At 40.7% G+C, this 15,780-nt stretch overlaps 1 protein-coding gene across 2 annotated transcripts in view; it reads right to left on the reverse strand.

Annotated features, from left to right (window-relative positions):
- Positions 1-15,780, reverse strand: part of TRAPPC6B (trafficking protein particle complex subunit 6B) — a 53,035-nt gene that overhangs the window by 20,997 nt on the left and 16,258 nt on the right. Inside the window, exon 6 of one of the 2 annotated variants that reach the window (XM_073609754.1) lies at positions 6,107-14,236. The exons of the other annotated variant lie outside the window; for it this stretch is intronic. Coding sequence (XP_073465855.1) covers positions 14,205-14,236 — 32 coding nt within the window. The 3' untranslated portion in view covers positions 6,107-14,204. Of the gene's footprint in view, positions 1-6,106; positions 14,237-15,780 lie in introns of those variants that run through there. 2 annotated transcript variants of the gene reach the window in all.

Raw genomic sequence — 15,780 nt, forward strand, 5'->3', positions numbered from 1 at the left:
AGCGAAATATATATTTTTGTAATTCAACTGCTTCCCATCCGTGCCATGGTAAAATGACGGACGGGAACCCTATGGTTCTGGGAGGATGTCATATGACATCCTTCTGAGAATGCGCCTCGCGTGGCTGATCCTGAGCGATCTGTTACCTGCTGTGTTCAATTGACATAGCAGATGACTGATCAGTGTACCGGTCCGCTGCCGGTGCCAGGTGATCGCTGTGACCAATCCCAGCTGAACACATGACAGCTGTAAAGAATGAATGGCTTCCTTTCATGCCAGTCAATGTATACAATTGTGCTGCTAGCTGTGACTGGTCACAGTGATTACATGGTACAGACAGAGCCAATCACAGCCCATTTGTACCATGTGATTAGCTGTGGATAATCACATCTAATCACAATACAGTGTCATTCAGTAAAAATATTTTCTTATAGCAGTGAAATTTACTGCCTTTAAGCAATCATAGTATGAAAAAAAAATCCTGATTAATTCGTAACTCTCCAGTGCCAGCAGCACTCATGCAGCCCCAGACCATGACACTCCCACCACCATGCTTCACTGTAGGCAAGACACACTTGTCTTTGTACTCCTCACCTGGTTTCCACCACACATGCTTGACACCATCTGAACCAAATAAGTTTATCTTGGTCTCATCAGATCACAGGACCAGGTTCCAGTAATCCATGTCCTTAGTCTGCAGCAAACTGCAGGCTTTCTTGTGCATCATCTTTAGAAGAGGCTTCCTTCTGGGACCACACATATGCAGACCAATTTGATGCAGTGTGCGGCATATGGTCTGAGCACTAACAGGCTGACCCCACCTCTTCAACCTCTGCAACAATGCTGGCAGCACTCATACATCTATTTCCCAAAGACAACCTCTGGATATGACACTGAGCATGTGCACTCAACTTCTTTGGTCAACCATGGCGAGGCCTGTTCTGAGTGGAACCTGTCCTGTTAAACCGCTGTATGGTCTTGGCCACCATGCTACAGCTCAGTTTCAGGGTCTTGGCAATCTTCTTATAGCCTATACCAGGGATGGCGAACCTTGGCACCCCAGATGTTTTAGAACTACATTTCCCATGATGCTCGACTACACTGCAGAGTGCATGAGCATCATGGGAAATGTAGTTCCAAAACATCTGGGGTGCCAAGGTTCGCCATCACTGGCCTATACCATCTTCATGTAGAGCAACAAGTATTTTTTTCAGATCCTCAGAGAGTTCTTTGCCATGAGGTGCCATGTTGAACTTCCAGTGACCAGTATGAGTGAGAGCGATAACACCAAATTTAACACACCTGCTCCCCATTCACACCTGAGACCTTGTAACACTAATAGGGCGTACACACGGTCGGACTTTGTTCGGATATTCCGACAACAAAATCCTAGGATTTTTTCCGACAGATGTTGGCTCAAACTTGTTTTGTCTACACACGGTCGCACAAAGTTGTCGGAAAATCCGATCGTTCTAAACGCAGTGACGTAAAACACGTACGTCGGGACTATAAACGGGGCAGTGGCCAATAGCTTTCATCTCTTTATTTATTCTGAGCATGCGTGGCACTTTGTCCGTCGGATTTGTGTACACACGATTGGAATTTCCGACAACGGATTTTGTTGTCGGAAAATTTTATCTCCTGCTCTCCAACTTTGTGTGTCGGAAAATCCGATGGAAAATGTCCGATGGAGCCCACACACGGTTGGAATTTCCAACAACACGCTCCGATCGGACATTTTCCATCGGAAAATCCGACCGTGTGTATGGGGCATAACGAGTCACATGACAGCGGGGAGGGAAAATGGCTAATTGGGCCCAGTTTGCCAGAGGTTTAGACATTAATGACTGTGTGTTGAGTTATTTTGAGGGGACAGCAAATTTACACCGTTATACAAGCTGTACAGTCAATACTTTACATTGTAGCAAAGTATAATTTCTTCAGTGTTGAGGGGTGTACTCACTTTTGTGAGATACTGTATATTAGTTCCTGGTTTTACACTTGCACATTATTTTCTATATATAGAACACATGCATATTACATGTTAAATGTATATATAAAAGTAGTGGTATAGCATTTGTAGGGAGGTGTTGGTATATACACTGATAAGGAGTCCATCATCATTAGATTGCAGAATTTCTTTTGCGATTGTGGAATTTCTATAGATTTGAGCTGCTATTTTGTTTGCTTTGACTATCCACTAGTGATGCACTAGGACTGAGCGGCAGCACTCATAATTGAAATCAACAATTATCCATTTCGTTGGCGCTGACTTTCCTTTCCTCCTCGTGATTTAGGAGCGGCTTCCCTTGTGGACGACACCCATGCATGCCATTCCTCTGTAGTGTGCGCCGTATTGTGTCACAGGAAACAATCATCCCAGTTTGGCTTTCTACCAACTGCAGTGAACTTGCATGGCGATTTTCTCCAACCCTTCTCATCAGAAGACGCTCCTATCGAGGTGTTAACTTCCGTAGACGGCCTGGACGTCTCTGTGAGATGATTGCAGTTCCATCTTTGTTAAATTTTTGTATCACTTTACAATATTCTGACTGCTCTGCAAAGCTTTACTTATCTTCTTGTAGCCTTCACCTTTCTTGTGTAAAGAAATAATTTTCTTTCTCAGGCCTTGTGACATTTCTCTTCTATGTGGTGCTATTGCTGACAGCATGAAATGGGAAGAGGTTTTCTTTGTTAAGTAATGCCCTTTTATAAGGCTATTTTCACACTGGGGTCACCCGCTCTATTTAGCGGCGCTTTAACGCTGTTTAAGCAGCGATTTTCGGCCGCTAGCGGGGCGCTTTTAACCCCTGCTAGTGGCCGAAGAAGCGGTTAAAAGCACCTGTGTTCCGAAGCGCCTTTCAATGAGCAGGGCGTTTTGGGAGTGCTGTATACATTGCTCCCAAACTGCCCCAAAGATTGCGGCTTGCAGGACTTTTTTCTTACATCCCACAAGAGCACGCAGGCTTTCACACTCCGTTTTCAGGCGCTTTACAGGGACTATTTCTAGCGCTAAAACACCTGAAAACTGCCTCAGTGTGAAAGGAGTCTAATCAATTGTCTGGACACCTGTTTAACCACTTGCCGCCTGCCATATAGCAAAATGACAGCGGCAAAGTGGTTTAAATATCCTGACTGGACGTCATATGACATCTTCAGGATATTAAGCTGCTGCGCACCGATTGTTGTTGTGGTGCGTCAGTCTGACACACCGCAACTACGATCTCGGTAAAGAGTCTCTGATGGAGACTCTTTACTACGTGATCAGCCGATTCCAATCACGGCTGACCACAGTGTAAATAGGAAGAGCCCGTGATCGGCTTTTCCTCACTCGTGTCTGTCAGACGCGAGTAAAGGAGAGCCGATCGGCTGCTCCTCTGACGGGGGGGGGGGTCTGTGCTGATACCATCCACCCCCCGAGGATGCCCACACTGAACCACCAGAGACACCACTAGGACCACCAGGGATGTCACCACCAGATATGCCACCCTAGACCACCAGGGATGCCAATCAGTGCCCACAATGGGCATCACTGATTGGCAGGCATTATTGTTTGGCACTGATTGGCATCCATCATTACCATACATTACAGTACATCAGTGCCCGTCAGTGCAGCCCCATCAGTGAAGGAGAAAACTTATTTACAAAGCTTTGTAACTGAAACAAAAAAAAACTTTTTTTTTTGCAAAATTTTCAGTCTTTTTTTTTATTTGTTTAGCAGAAAATAAAAATCCCAGAGGTGATCAAATACCACCAAAAGAAAGCTCTATTTGTGGAAACAAAATGATAAAAATTAAGTTTGGGTACAGTGTAGCATGGCTGCGCAATTGTCATTCAAAGTGCGACAGTGCTGAAAGCTGAAAATTGGTCTGGGCAGGAAGGTGTAGAAGTGCTCTGTATTGAAGTGGATAATGAATAAACTAGACTCACCTGTAGTTGAATTCTTGTTATTAAGAATTTGTTCTCTAAACTTTAGCTTTGCTCCTAAGACTTTCATTAGACTGTACTCATTTTTGCAACATGTTCTTGAATGAATTTCTTAGGAAAAATACTTTGTGTGTGCAAATTAAAAAATATTGGTTGCAATCAATGACCCGCATTTGTGGAAGTATTTTGTAGTATAGTGTCCCACAGAAAATGTTGATTCTGAAAGGAAAGTAAAGGTTTTCTGACAAATCTGTAGGAGTGTACTCATTTATGCTGAGCACTATATATTGCCACTTAGCAGTCCCTAGATGCAGTGCAGTAGTTTTTTTTTTAGGCTTTTTTCCTTTATCTTCACCTGGTGATCTGGCCAGTGATCTTCTCCTATGGAGAAGCAGTGTAGATGGGCTTTAAATGAGTGACTAACTAATTAAAGCAGATCTCCAGTGAACACTTCTTGAGCACTTACAGCATACATTTTTTTTTTCTTTTGGGATAAAGATTTTTACTATATGGCAAAAAGTGGAGCGTTGTAAGCACCTCCATCAGGGTTAAATCCTTTATCTCAACCCTTTAACTCAGACAGACTGCATTATATATGCAGCATCCGCCCCTGAGGAAGTGTGCTAGACACAAAACGTGTCGGGCATCTAGGATGTAGATATGCCTGCACATAGGAATCAATTCAGACTCACTATCCACAACCCATGATGTTTACATTATTTACATACTTTTATAATATTCGTATGTACCGTTCAGATGACATGTCTGTGTAGATATATGAACATTTACTGATTAATTTTATGCCCAAACTTTTGCAGACGCCATTTTTTTGTTTTCTGTAATTTTGAAAGTGTAAATGATGGAAATAAAATCTAATTTTTTTTTTGACATATTATAAGAATGTCTAATCTGTAATTTGATGCCATTTGGAGATTTTTCCATCATTCCTTGGCTTCGTTATGCACATTAATACACATTTTTACCTGGGGTGCCCAAACTTTCGATCCCCACTGTAAAGTCCCAACCTCCTTTTTTTTTGTGTATCTGAACCAGAGATGGAGGCACGTGTCCATATTTGCATCATATATGCCATTTTTTATTTTGCCCATGGTCCCACTTTAATGGGAATTTTAGGCCCCTTTCCCACCGGTGCGCTTAAAAACTTGGTATGCTTTTCTCAAAAAACATACATCGTGTTTTTTGGTTGCTCAACTCCCAGCATGCACCTGTAAAACATGGAAACGTGTGACTCAAAAAGCACAAAAAAAATTAATTAAAGCAACTGCGATGTGTTTTTCCACATTTTATTCCCTAGGGTCTCTGCTAAAATATATATAATGTTTGGGTGTTCCAAGTAATTTTCTAGCAAAAAATATTGATTTTAACTGAAGAAACAAGTGTCAGAAAAAGATTTAGACTTTAAGGGCTCTTTCACACGGGGCGGATCAGTGATGATCCGCCCCGTGAACACCCGCTTGCTCAGCGGGGATCGCTCCGCTGATCCCCGCTGAGCAGGAAAATGACAGGTCCGTTGCTGCACACTGTGCAGCGACGTACCTGTCAGAGCGCCGCTCTCCCCTATGGGGGATCGGGTGATGATGGACCGTAGAGACCATCGTCACCCGATCCAAAAACGGATGGAAAAGTAGGGTTTTCCTCCATTACACTTTTCGGATCGGAGCGGGTCGGATGTCAGCGGACATGTCACCGCTGACATCCGACGCTTCATAGGAATACATGTATGTCCGTTTTTCATCCGAAAACGGAAGGATGAAAGACGGACATACGGATCCCCCGTGTGAAAGAGCCTAAGTGGTCAAACTTCTTGCATTTACACGTTGTTTAAAAACTTGGCAGACTGCCTGGATTTTTTTCTTTACACACAGAAGTTTCCCTTTGATCTAAGAAGGAAGAGTTATACAAGGTTTCTTTTTAAAAACGTGACAGACTGCCCGAATGCTTTCTTTTGTCTGCTGAGCGAGCAGAAAAGTCTCTCCACTTGTTATATGAAAGAATCGGCAAACTCTGCAACAGAGATCGTCAGTGGGGTTGAATCGAGATCACGATTTTTTAACGATTAATTGTGCAGCTCCACTTTACATAACAGTAAAAATAAAAAGCCATAATAAATAATAATAAAGCCATACCCAAAAAACAAAAAAAGAAACATGGACGACAGTTTGTTGTTGCAATCAGTTAGTTGTTTTAGTTAGTATTCATACATTTGTTAAACACGATCAAATATGTAAACACTTGATATGACACGTTCTTACAACATTCTGAAAATAAATTATTTAAAGAGATTCAGTTTCATGATTAGCTGGTTATAATTCCCCGACCAATATTTTCCCATTAATTGTACACTGGCCATAAAGAAAACAAAAAAAAAAACACAAACACACATATCTTGCTAACATACATTATAATACTGACACAAGTGAGTACTGCATGAAGTTTCACAGATATATATAAAGGCGCATAAAAGGTTCATGCTCTGTGTAATGGTCCAGAACAGCCTTTCTCAACCTTATTAGCAAGTTGGAACCCCTGAAATAATTACTGTATCTACAGCCAACAGTGCATTAGTTTAAACACGAAGGGTATATTTAAAAAAAAAAAAAAAAAGTAGCATAGCAGTTCGCCCAGTGAAAGTGCATGTTTATTCACTCCATGCAAAAAAAAGAAAAAATATATAACTAGTGTTATTAGGCTATTTCACATGCTGTGTGAATGTTTTTCATGGATTTAAAAACAGAAAATACAGCATTTGGCCACTAAGGAAGGCACTAAGTAGCATAGGAATTTTCCATGAAACTTGACCCCATCTAGTGGCCTAATATGGGATTGCCCATTTTAAATCAATGAAAAACATTTAACCAGCACAGGAGTGAATAAACATGCATTTTTTTTTGTGCCCAAGGCACATTTATTGGGCGAATTGCTATGCACATTGTTTGTCTTTTTTATAAAAACATCCCGAAGCTGTGGCATAAGAATTCATAAAAGAATAAGGAATGTGGCATACTTAGTGTATATGACACCCTGGGCTGCTTTATACAACAGTATTTTTTGCTGGTCAGTGAAAAGTTACTTTAAATTGGTGATGAATAGGAAAAATGTTCCTTCTATTAATTGTCAGTAGGAAGAATACTGCTTACAGTGGGCATCAATGAGGAGATCGTCCCTCTTACAGATTAAAAATATAAAAAGGCATAAAAAGCAAGGTAAGTGCTTATTGCTAAAGGTACCCCTAGCAAGCTCTGGAGGAACCCTAGACTTCCACTGAACCCCTGTTGAGAAAGGCTGGTCTAGAATATATCCAAATATAAAAATCCTTTAAAAAAAATGTTCATAATGCTATATGTAAAGTTTCTAATGGACAGAACTTAGGCAGGTATAAGGCTAGCGTTGAATGGGCTTTAGCTCGCTTCAAGCGAGTTTTGCTTTCCATACAAATCCAAAAGGAATGAAAACCCCATTGAAGCAAAACAGAAGGAGGTCAACTGCAATTTCAGATAATTTTAGATGGTTTCAGAAGCATCTAAAACGGATATCAAACTGATGTCATTGACACAAGCCCAAAGCCCTTCAACAATCAATGAAACATACATTCTGATTTGTTGATAAGGGTTAATGTACATTGCACATTGCCATCTAGCTTGCTGAACAAGGCCAAAGATGTTATACTTTTTATTTGAACGTAGAGAATATCTCGATAAATATTTTGCTGAAAAGTGCACCACCATGCCTAATTTATCATATACTGCTGACTTTTTCTATGCTGGGCTGCCCAGAGCACACTTTTATTTCGTATTCTATGTAGAAGAGCTCCCAGTATTAGCAAGGATACAAAAATCTCAGCAGAAAATAAACAAAAAAACTTTTTAAAACATACAAAACAGCATTTCGAATTATAAATTTCAACGCAAAAATCATTTCAGGATACAAAAACCACCTTTATACAAATTCTAACATGCATTATAAAGCTGATTATTTATATAATATATATGTATAATAACTGGTTAACACACCAAACATAAAACATATGCTAAGCTACTATCATGTACTGACACATAAAATCATCGGGCTGTAAAGTATTTTGTTCTCAGGCAGAAAGGTACAATAAAAATGAAACATATATAGCTATATACACACACAGCAGTTAGGCCGGTCATACACGGTTCGAATCTCGACTGGCTTAGCAGGAACCGGCCAAGATTCATACGGTTAATGGGCAGGCCGAATGTACCAAGCTGATCGACTGATCAACTTGGGAACAACCAGCCTGCTGGATTTGCTTGCGATTGTTGCAAACGGATGCTATAGCCTCTAGTGATAATCATGGGCTTCTCCCTGCGGGGATGGCTTCCCCAGCACGGAGAAGACAATTGCTGATTCCCCTGATAACACCGTCTGTGTTGATGGAAGAATTGTGCAAATTTCCTGCAACCAGAAATTTGCACCATGTATGGACTGCCTTAGTGTATTAGCCTGTGCGTGAGAGCTCACTTATGTGCTGTTGGCAGTTGTTTGGTATAAGTTATTCAGGCACATGTAACAATGGTTGTCTATGCTAGATGTCACCTTTGGGTATCAAAGAACATCTGCCATGAAATGCTGAATATAGCTATGGGCAAATCTTAGCAGTCTCAATGAGCTAGTCAAGGCAGTCTTCAACCAGCAAAGGTGCCAGAATTTGTAGATAACTACCTCCCCTAAAGTTATGGTAGATGGCTCTGGAAAATTACAGAAGAAGACTTTGAGAGATGTTGTCAGTAAGAGCTGCACACCCACTCAAGAAGTGATTGACTTTTTAACAGAATCTGGGACAATCCCTTTAAAACCCTATTAAATTCCACTAAGTATGCCATTTACACATGGCTTGCTGCCAAACCCCAGTTCCACCAGGTATGCCTAGGCCCCAGTGGTCAACAGTGCCTTCTCCTTGTAGTCTAGGATCATATGGGAGCTCTGACAACTAAGGCTGGGTGAGCTGCAGGTTGTTGGGACCCCAAGGTGCATAATGCAAGTGAACTAGTAAAAAAAAAAGGGGGCATAGGGGCCTGTGAGCACACCTTGCCTTGCCATAGGTGAGTGAGTGGAGCTACCCCTTAATTACAGAACATAGCCATGACAGAGAACTTACCCGGACAAATGAAAGGGAGTGATGACTTTACAATAATATGCATAATTATTGTAGGTCTAGTATTAGCATAAACACAGCATTTTTTTAGCCTACTGCCTTTCAATACGATTACTAAACCAGATGTTGAAGCTGATCATAGATACAGCACCAATAGTGATTTTTCACCTAAACAAATCACAATTTTCTAAGTTATCTAATCATTTTTGTATTTCATTTTGTATTTTAAAAGAGGATGAAAGGGATTTAATTGGTGGAGAAAATTGGTTATATTCTAGGTACAATCAAATGTGTAAACAAATGTTTTATGAAAGAACTGGATCACTGGGTGTATGGCCAGTAAAAGAGATGTGGAACTTCATCAATAGGCCTGTACATGATTAAATCCTAGTTGTAATTATTTATAAGGTCACGGTTAACTGAGCATATGAAGTGTACCCTGACCTGATCAGCGGTCTTTCCTGTGTTTCAGATTCAGATTTAAGAGGCCCTGTCATCTGCCAAAGAAATCTTGACAGTCCCCTAAATAATAAGTCTGTTCTGCTGATCATTGCTCTGTTGAAGCACTAGAGTCTCTGCTGGAATCTTCTGGCAGTGCTGAATGCCTGTGCCCCCTACGTCGTTGTTATGTTCTGTAGTAACATAGGGGCACAGCATGCAGAGGGCGACGCAGGCATCCAACACTCTCACAATTGTCAAATGCTGAAAATTCAAAAGCTGCGTACACGCGAGCGGAATGTCCGACAGAAAAAGTCAGACGGGAGCTTTTCATCGTATATTCTGATCGTGTGTAGGCCTCATCGGACTTTTCTTTTATTTTTTGGAAAATTCTGACAGACCTAGAAATAGAACATGTTCTAAATATTTCCCACGAAACCAATTCCTATCGGGAAAACCGCTCGTCTGTATGCTGTTCCGACGGACCAAAAACGACGCATGCTCTGAAGCAAGTACGAGACGGAAGCTATTGGCTACTGAACTTCCTTTTTCTAGTCCTGTCGTACGTGCTGTACGTCACCGCGTTCTGGACGGTCGGACTTTGGTTTGACTGTGTGTAGGCAAGACCGCTTGAATGGAATTCCGTCAGAGAAACCTTTGGAGTTTATTCCGACGGCAAAACCGGTCGTGTGTACAGGGCTTAGGACTGTATCAGTTCAAAAGAGTGAAGGTCACAGCACGGACCACTACAAAGAGATGAGCATAATACCTATTTCTTGCAGACAGTTTTCTGTATTTTTTTTTCTCAGCAGTGTTGTTTTAAGGGAAACAAAAAAAAAACTGTTAAAATATTAACGACTCGTTAACACTGCCTGTACGCTAAACTCTCAGTTTTAGTGTCACTTTTGCCTGCAGTGAGCTGCGTTGAGCAAGCGGTGGGCATGGTTTATTTCTTTATTTTATTTGAAGTGCTCAAAGTGACAGTTCATCCCTGTCTCCATGCAGTATGGTGGCATGCGGTGTCATCCAGTGCGCGGCAGAAAAATGCAGCATTTCTAAAAAATATCCGCACACCACACCAGCAATATTTTCTATGTGTCCTTGAGGTGACTGGCTTTAATCCAATGCAGAAAAAAAAAAAAAACACAGGCCACCGCACATAGTGTGAATGAGCCCTTACGAAAACAATTGTAATGGGACAAATTAGCAGTGCTCGATGAACACAACAGAGGATTATTGCAGGCACAAGGAAAGTGTCTGCAGCAATATATACAGAACTTTTTAAAATTTCACTAGCATCTGGCATCCTCATGCAAAAAAAGTATCCAAAGGATGAATAGTTTATTTTTTATTTTTTGTGCTTTTTTTTGTGTTAGAAAACACTTAGTGTTAGATATTTTGCATCTACAACGATTACATTGCAGAAGTTAATGAAAAATAGCACCACTCACATGCTCCTGTCAGATATACGGGCCCGTTCGAACACTGCTGCTGGTTGCTGGGTCACTAACAAGAGTATGTCAAGCCTGACTATATGCCCACAAATGTTTCCTGGGATAGCACACTCAATATAGTGAATCACAAAACAAATGATCACAAAATTACTTCAGCTGGCTCTTCACCCATCAGGAAAGCCTCTCTAACATGTTTCACTCATTAAGGGCTTAATCGTGTGTGGTCCTGGGACACATGCAGAAGTGTTTGAATACCATGTAGCTAAAGAATATTTAAGGGTTTTATGACATAAACATTTGTTGGGTTGAGCTGTGTAAATCATAAGCCAGAGGGTATGTATAGCACTCGGATCAACCAGTGACTTTAACATCCAATCAATGGAGTTAACAATTTAACATGATTTTCCTGCTTCATTATTATAAGGATGTATAATATCTGGCTTATTTTGTAAACAAAACAAATAAAATACAGCCAAATTGTATAAAATGTTGGTCAGAATACATCGGGTTTTTTTTTTGGCGGACCCAATCAGACCATCCATTGCCCTCTATGGAACAATCGGTCTACCCATGTGAAAGGGGCCTAATGCCGCGTACACACGGCCGGACTTGCCAACGGGCTAAACTCAGTCGGCATTTCCGACGGAAAGATTTAGAACATGTTCTATACCTGAGTCCATTCGAAATGCCGACAGAAAAAGTCCGATGGGGCATACACACGGTCAGAATGTCTGACCGAAAGCTCCCATCTGACTTTTTCTGTCGGGAAGTCCAGCCGTGTGTACGAGGCACAAGAGTACAAAAATTTATGGTGTACATCAATCTATAAAAAGCAAACAAATTTCATCTTACATGGGGTAGCTTAAAAAGTAATTCCACATTTATCTTCTTAAAAAAAAAGGTCTACTCACTCTCTCCCTCTCTGTTTTTCTCAGGAGCTGGCAATCTTCCAGGTTGAATGGCAGTCAGTAATCCTGGACTAAACATCACTCATGCGTCATTACATGGACACTGCTTAGTCCAGGAGGAAGAACTGTCACTGCTGGCGGAGAAAAGGAGGAAATGTTGTGCTCATAAGTTTATATACCCTGGCAGGATTTATAATTTCTTGGCCATTTTTTAGAGAATACAAATGATAACACACAAACTTTTCTTTCACTCATGATTAGTGTTTGGCTGAAGCCATTTATTATCAATCAACTGCGTTTACTCTTTTTAAATCATAATGGCAACAGAAAACTACCCAAATAACCCTGATCAAAAGTTTACATACCCTGGTGATCTTGGCCTGATAACATGCACACTAGTTTTGACACAAAGGGGTTTGAATGGCTATTAAAGGTAACCAGCCTTACCTGCAATCTGTTTGCTTGTAATTCGTGTGTGTATAAAAGGTCATTGAGTTTCTGGACTCCTGACAGACCCTTGCATTTTTTATCCAGTGCTGCACTGACATTTCTGGATTCTGAGTCATGGGGAAAGCAAAAGAATTGTCAAAAGATCTGCAGGAAAAAGGTAGTTGAACTGTATAAAACAGGAAAGGGATATAAAAAGATATCATAATAATTGACATTGCCAATCAGCAATGTTCAAACTCTAATCAAGAAGTGGAAAATTAGGAGTTCTGTTGAAACCAAACCATGGTCAGGTAGACCAACTACAATTTCAGCCACGACTGCCAGGAAAATTGTTCAGGATGCAAAGAAAAGCCCACAAATAACTTCAGGTGAAATACAGGACTCTCTGAAAACATGTGGTATGGCTGTTTCAAGATGCACAATAAGGAGGCACTTGAAGAAAGTTGGGCTGCATGGTCGAGTCGCCAGAAGAAAGCCATTACTACGCAAATGCCACAAAGTATACCGCTAACAATACACCAAACAGTACAAAGACAAGCTTCAAACCTTCTGGCACAAAGTCATTTGGAGTGACGAGACCAAAATTGAGTTTTTTGGCCACAATCATAAACACTACATTTGGAGAGTTAACAAGGCCTATGATGAAAGGTACACCATTCCTACAGTGAAACATGGAGGTGAATCGCTGAAGTTTTGGGGATGTGTGAGCTACAAAAGGCACAGGAAATTTGGTCAAAATTGATGGCAAGATGAATGCAGTATGTTATCAAAAAATACTGGAGCAACATTTGCATTCATCAGCCATGAAGCTGCACATGGGGCATACCTGGACATTCCAACATGACAATGATCCAAAACACAAGGCCAAGTCAACCTGTCATTGGCTACAGCAGAATAAAGTGAAGGTTCTGGAGTGGCCATCTCAGTCTCCTGACCTCAATATCATTGAGCCACTCTGGGGAGATCTCAAACATGCAGATCATGCAAGACAGCCCAAGAATTTACAGGAACTGGAGGCTTTTTGCCAAGAGGAATGGGCAGCTCTACCATCTGAGAAGATAAAGAGCCTTATCCACAAATACCACAAAAGACTTCAAGCTGTCATTGATGTTACAGGGGGCAATACACGGTATTAAGAACTGGGGTATGTAAACTTTTGATCAGAGTCATTTAGGTAGTTTCTGTTGCCATTATGATTTAAAAAGAGTAAACACAGTTGATTGATAATAAATGGCTTTAGCCAAACACTAACCATGAGTGAAAGAAAACCTTTTGTGTTATCATTCATATTCTCTGAAAAATGGCCAAGAAATCATAAATTCTTCCAGGGTATGTAAACTTATGAGCGTGTGTGTGTAAAAAACTGGAAGGCATAGGGGAAAAAACTTGTGTTCCACTTTAATGAAAGATCTTTTTCTGATTGGTTGGAATGGGTTACTGTACACTGCACCTTTTCCTTATTAAAAGTTTCGCTTAATTTGAGAGCATGCTCAAACTATTCAATATTTTTGTTAGATAAAATGTAATAAAATCCAGACATAAAATAAATATACCCATCACCAACTGGCAAGACTTGATGATTCCGAATTTGTGGTCCACATTGAGGTTCCACGAAGTGGAGTCTACTTATTTTTTAAAGCTCCATGCACTTGTGTTGACTACATTGTAGTACGTTTTCATAAAACAACTACAATCCTTATAATATCCAATGACACACAATAAGGATAAGGCTTTCACATGCAGCAGGACAAGCCATGTAGCTTCAGAAGACACAAGCTCAGGATGGTAAATAGAAGGTCACGCAGTCTGTTAACCAAAGTTTTAGTTCCTTGATGGTTAAAATTCTGTTTACAGTCATTTCCATGAATGACATTCATCCTTGTGCTACAATTTCTGAATCATCACCTGGAATTTACCTATAAAAGAAAGAAAGCCCAGCCTCAGACAATATAATTAGTAACATAGTCCTGGCTTCCGATATATATTTACAGTAAACTCAACAACAACAGCCTAAGATTGTTCTAGAGCCGGCATGTTAGATGAACACTTTTATAACCCTAATGAGGTGATGCAGAGACGTGGTGTCCAACCAGTTCTCAGCTTTACACTCTATATAATCATTATTATCCAGTTCAGCCATTACACTGCTAATGATTTATTTAGGATGTTGATTAATATCACACATGTGACTCAATCACCTGCTGGGAGTTTTGGGTGTCCCTGCCAACCTTTGTGTGTATCTCGTCTTCCCCCATTTGCACTATTCTTAAAGTGGATCTAATGTTGCAATAGTTTTTTTATCTTAATGCATTCTATGCATTATGCCAATTAATTACCCGAGTCCTACAGCGATCCAACTATGTGCCGCTCTACAGTTTCACTCTCCCCTCTCACAAACTTGGCTGAGAGCAACAGGGGCCATTGGCTCTTGCTGTTGTCAGTCAAATCCTGTAGGAAGGAACTGGGATGCAGGGCCGAGCTACACTGTGTGTGTCTATGTACACACATAACCTGGCTTCAGGAGTGCACCCGCATGTGTGCCACATTACTTTACATCTACTTTAATATAAAATAAAATAACCCATATTCAGCAATATTTAAACACTGAAATGTCAGTTTCAGGTGGACTGGCCCTATAACCCTTTTAATGCCACCAATGTACAGTATGTCAGGAAGAGGGTTTGGTTTTACACAGCTGGTAGTGCATGTAAGTCTGACACGCCAAATGTTGGCTTTCAGGTGGAAGATATTGGGCTGCAAACATAAGAGATTTGTGCTGTAAACTGACAACTTAGGAGTTGAGCACATTTCCGGTAGACCAACAGGTATTTTCTTGTACTTGCAGGGCCTTTAAAGGGGATTAAATTTGGGGAAATATACTTAGGGCTCGTTCACACCATATGTGCAAGAAAGCCGATTGGAACTGATGGGAAAACCGCAGAGAAATCGTTTTCACAGCAGTATACATGTTGCAGATCCCTGCACAGAAAAAAATCTGCACGTTACACCAGTGTTGGGGTGTAAACAGGGCACATAGAGAAGTGTTTTTGTTTTCTTTTTGTGCCCTTGCAGAACGCGTACAGAAAAACTGATGTCTCTGCACCATGATGTGAACGAGGACTTATACTGCAAATATATATATATATATATATGGCACAGTGGTCGTGGGTTTCCTCCGGATACTCCGGTTTCCTCCCACACTCCAAAGACATGCTGGTAGGTTAATTAGATCCTGTCTAAATTATCCCTAGTATATGAATGTGAGTTAGGGACCTTAGATTGTAAGCTCCTTGAGGGTAGGGACTGATGTGAATGTACAATGTATATGTAAAGCGCTACGTAAATTGACAGGGCTATATAAGTACCTGAAATAAATAAAATAAACACAAATATATTTATTGCCCTGACATACACATTAAAGTATAACTCCAGAAGAGAAGAGAGCAGGCCACATCTTGAC

The sequence above is a fragment of the Aquarana catesbeiana genome, linkage group LG13 (assembly GCF_042186555.1).
Source record: "Aquarana catesbeiana isolate 2022-GZ linkage group LG13, ASM4218655v1, whole genome shotgun sequence".
Taxonomy (NCBI): Eukaryota; Metazoa; Chordata; class Amphibia; order Anura; family Ranidae; genus Aquarana; species Aquarana catesbeiana.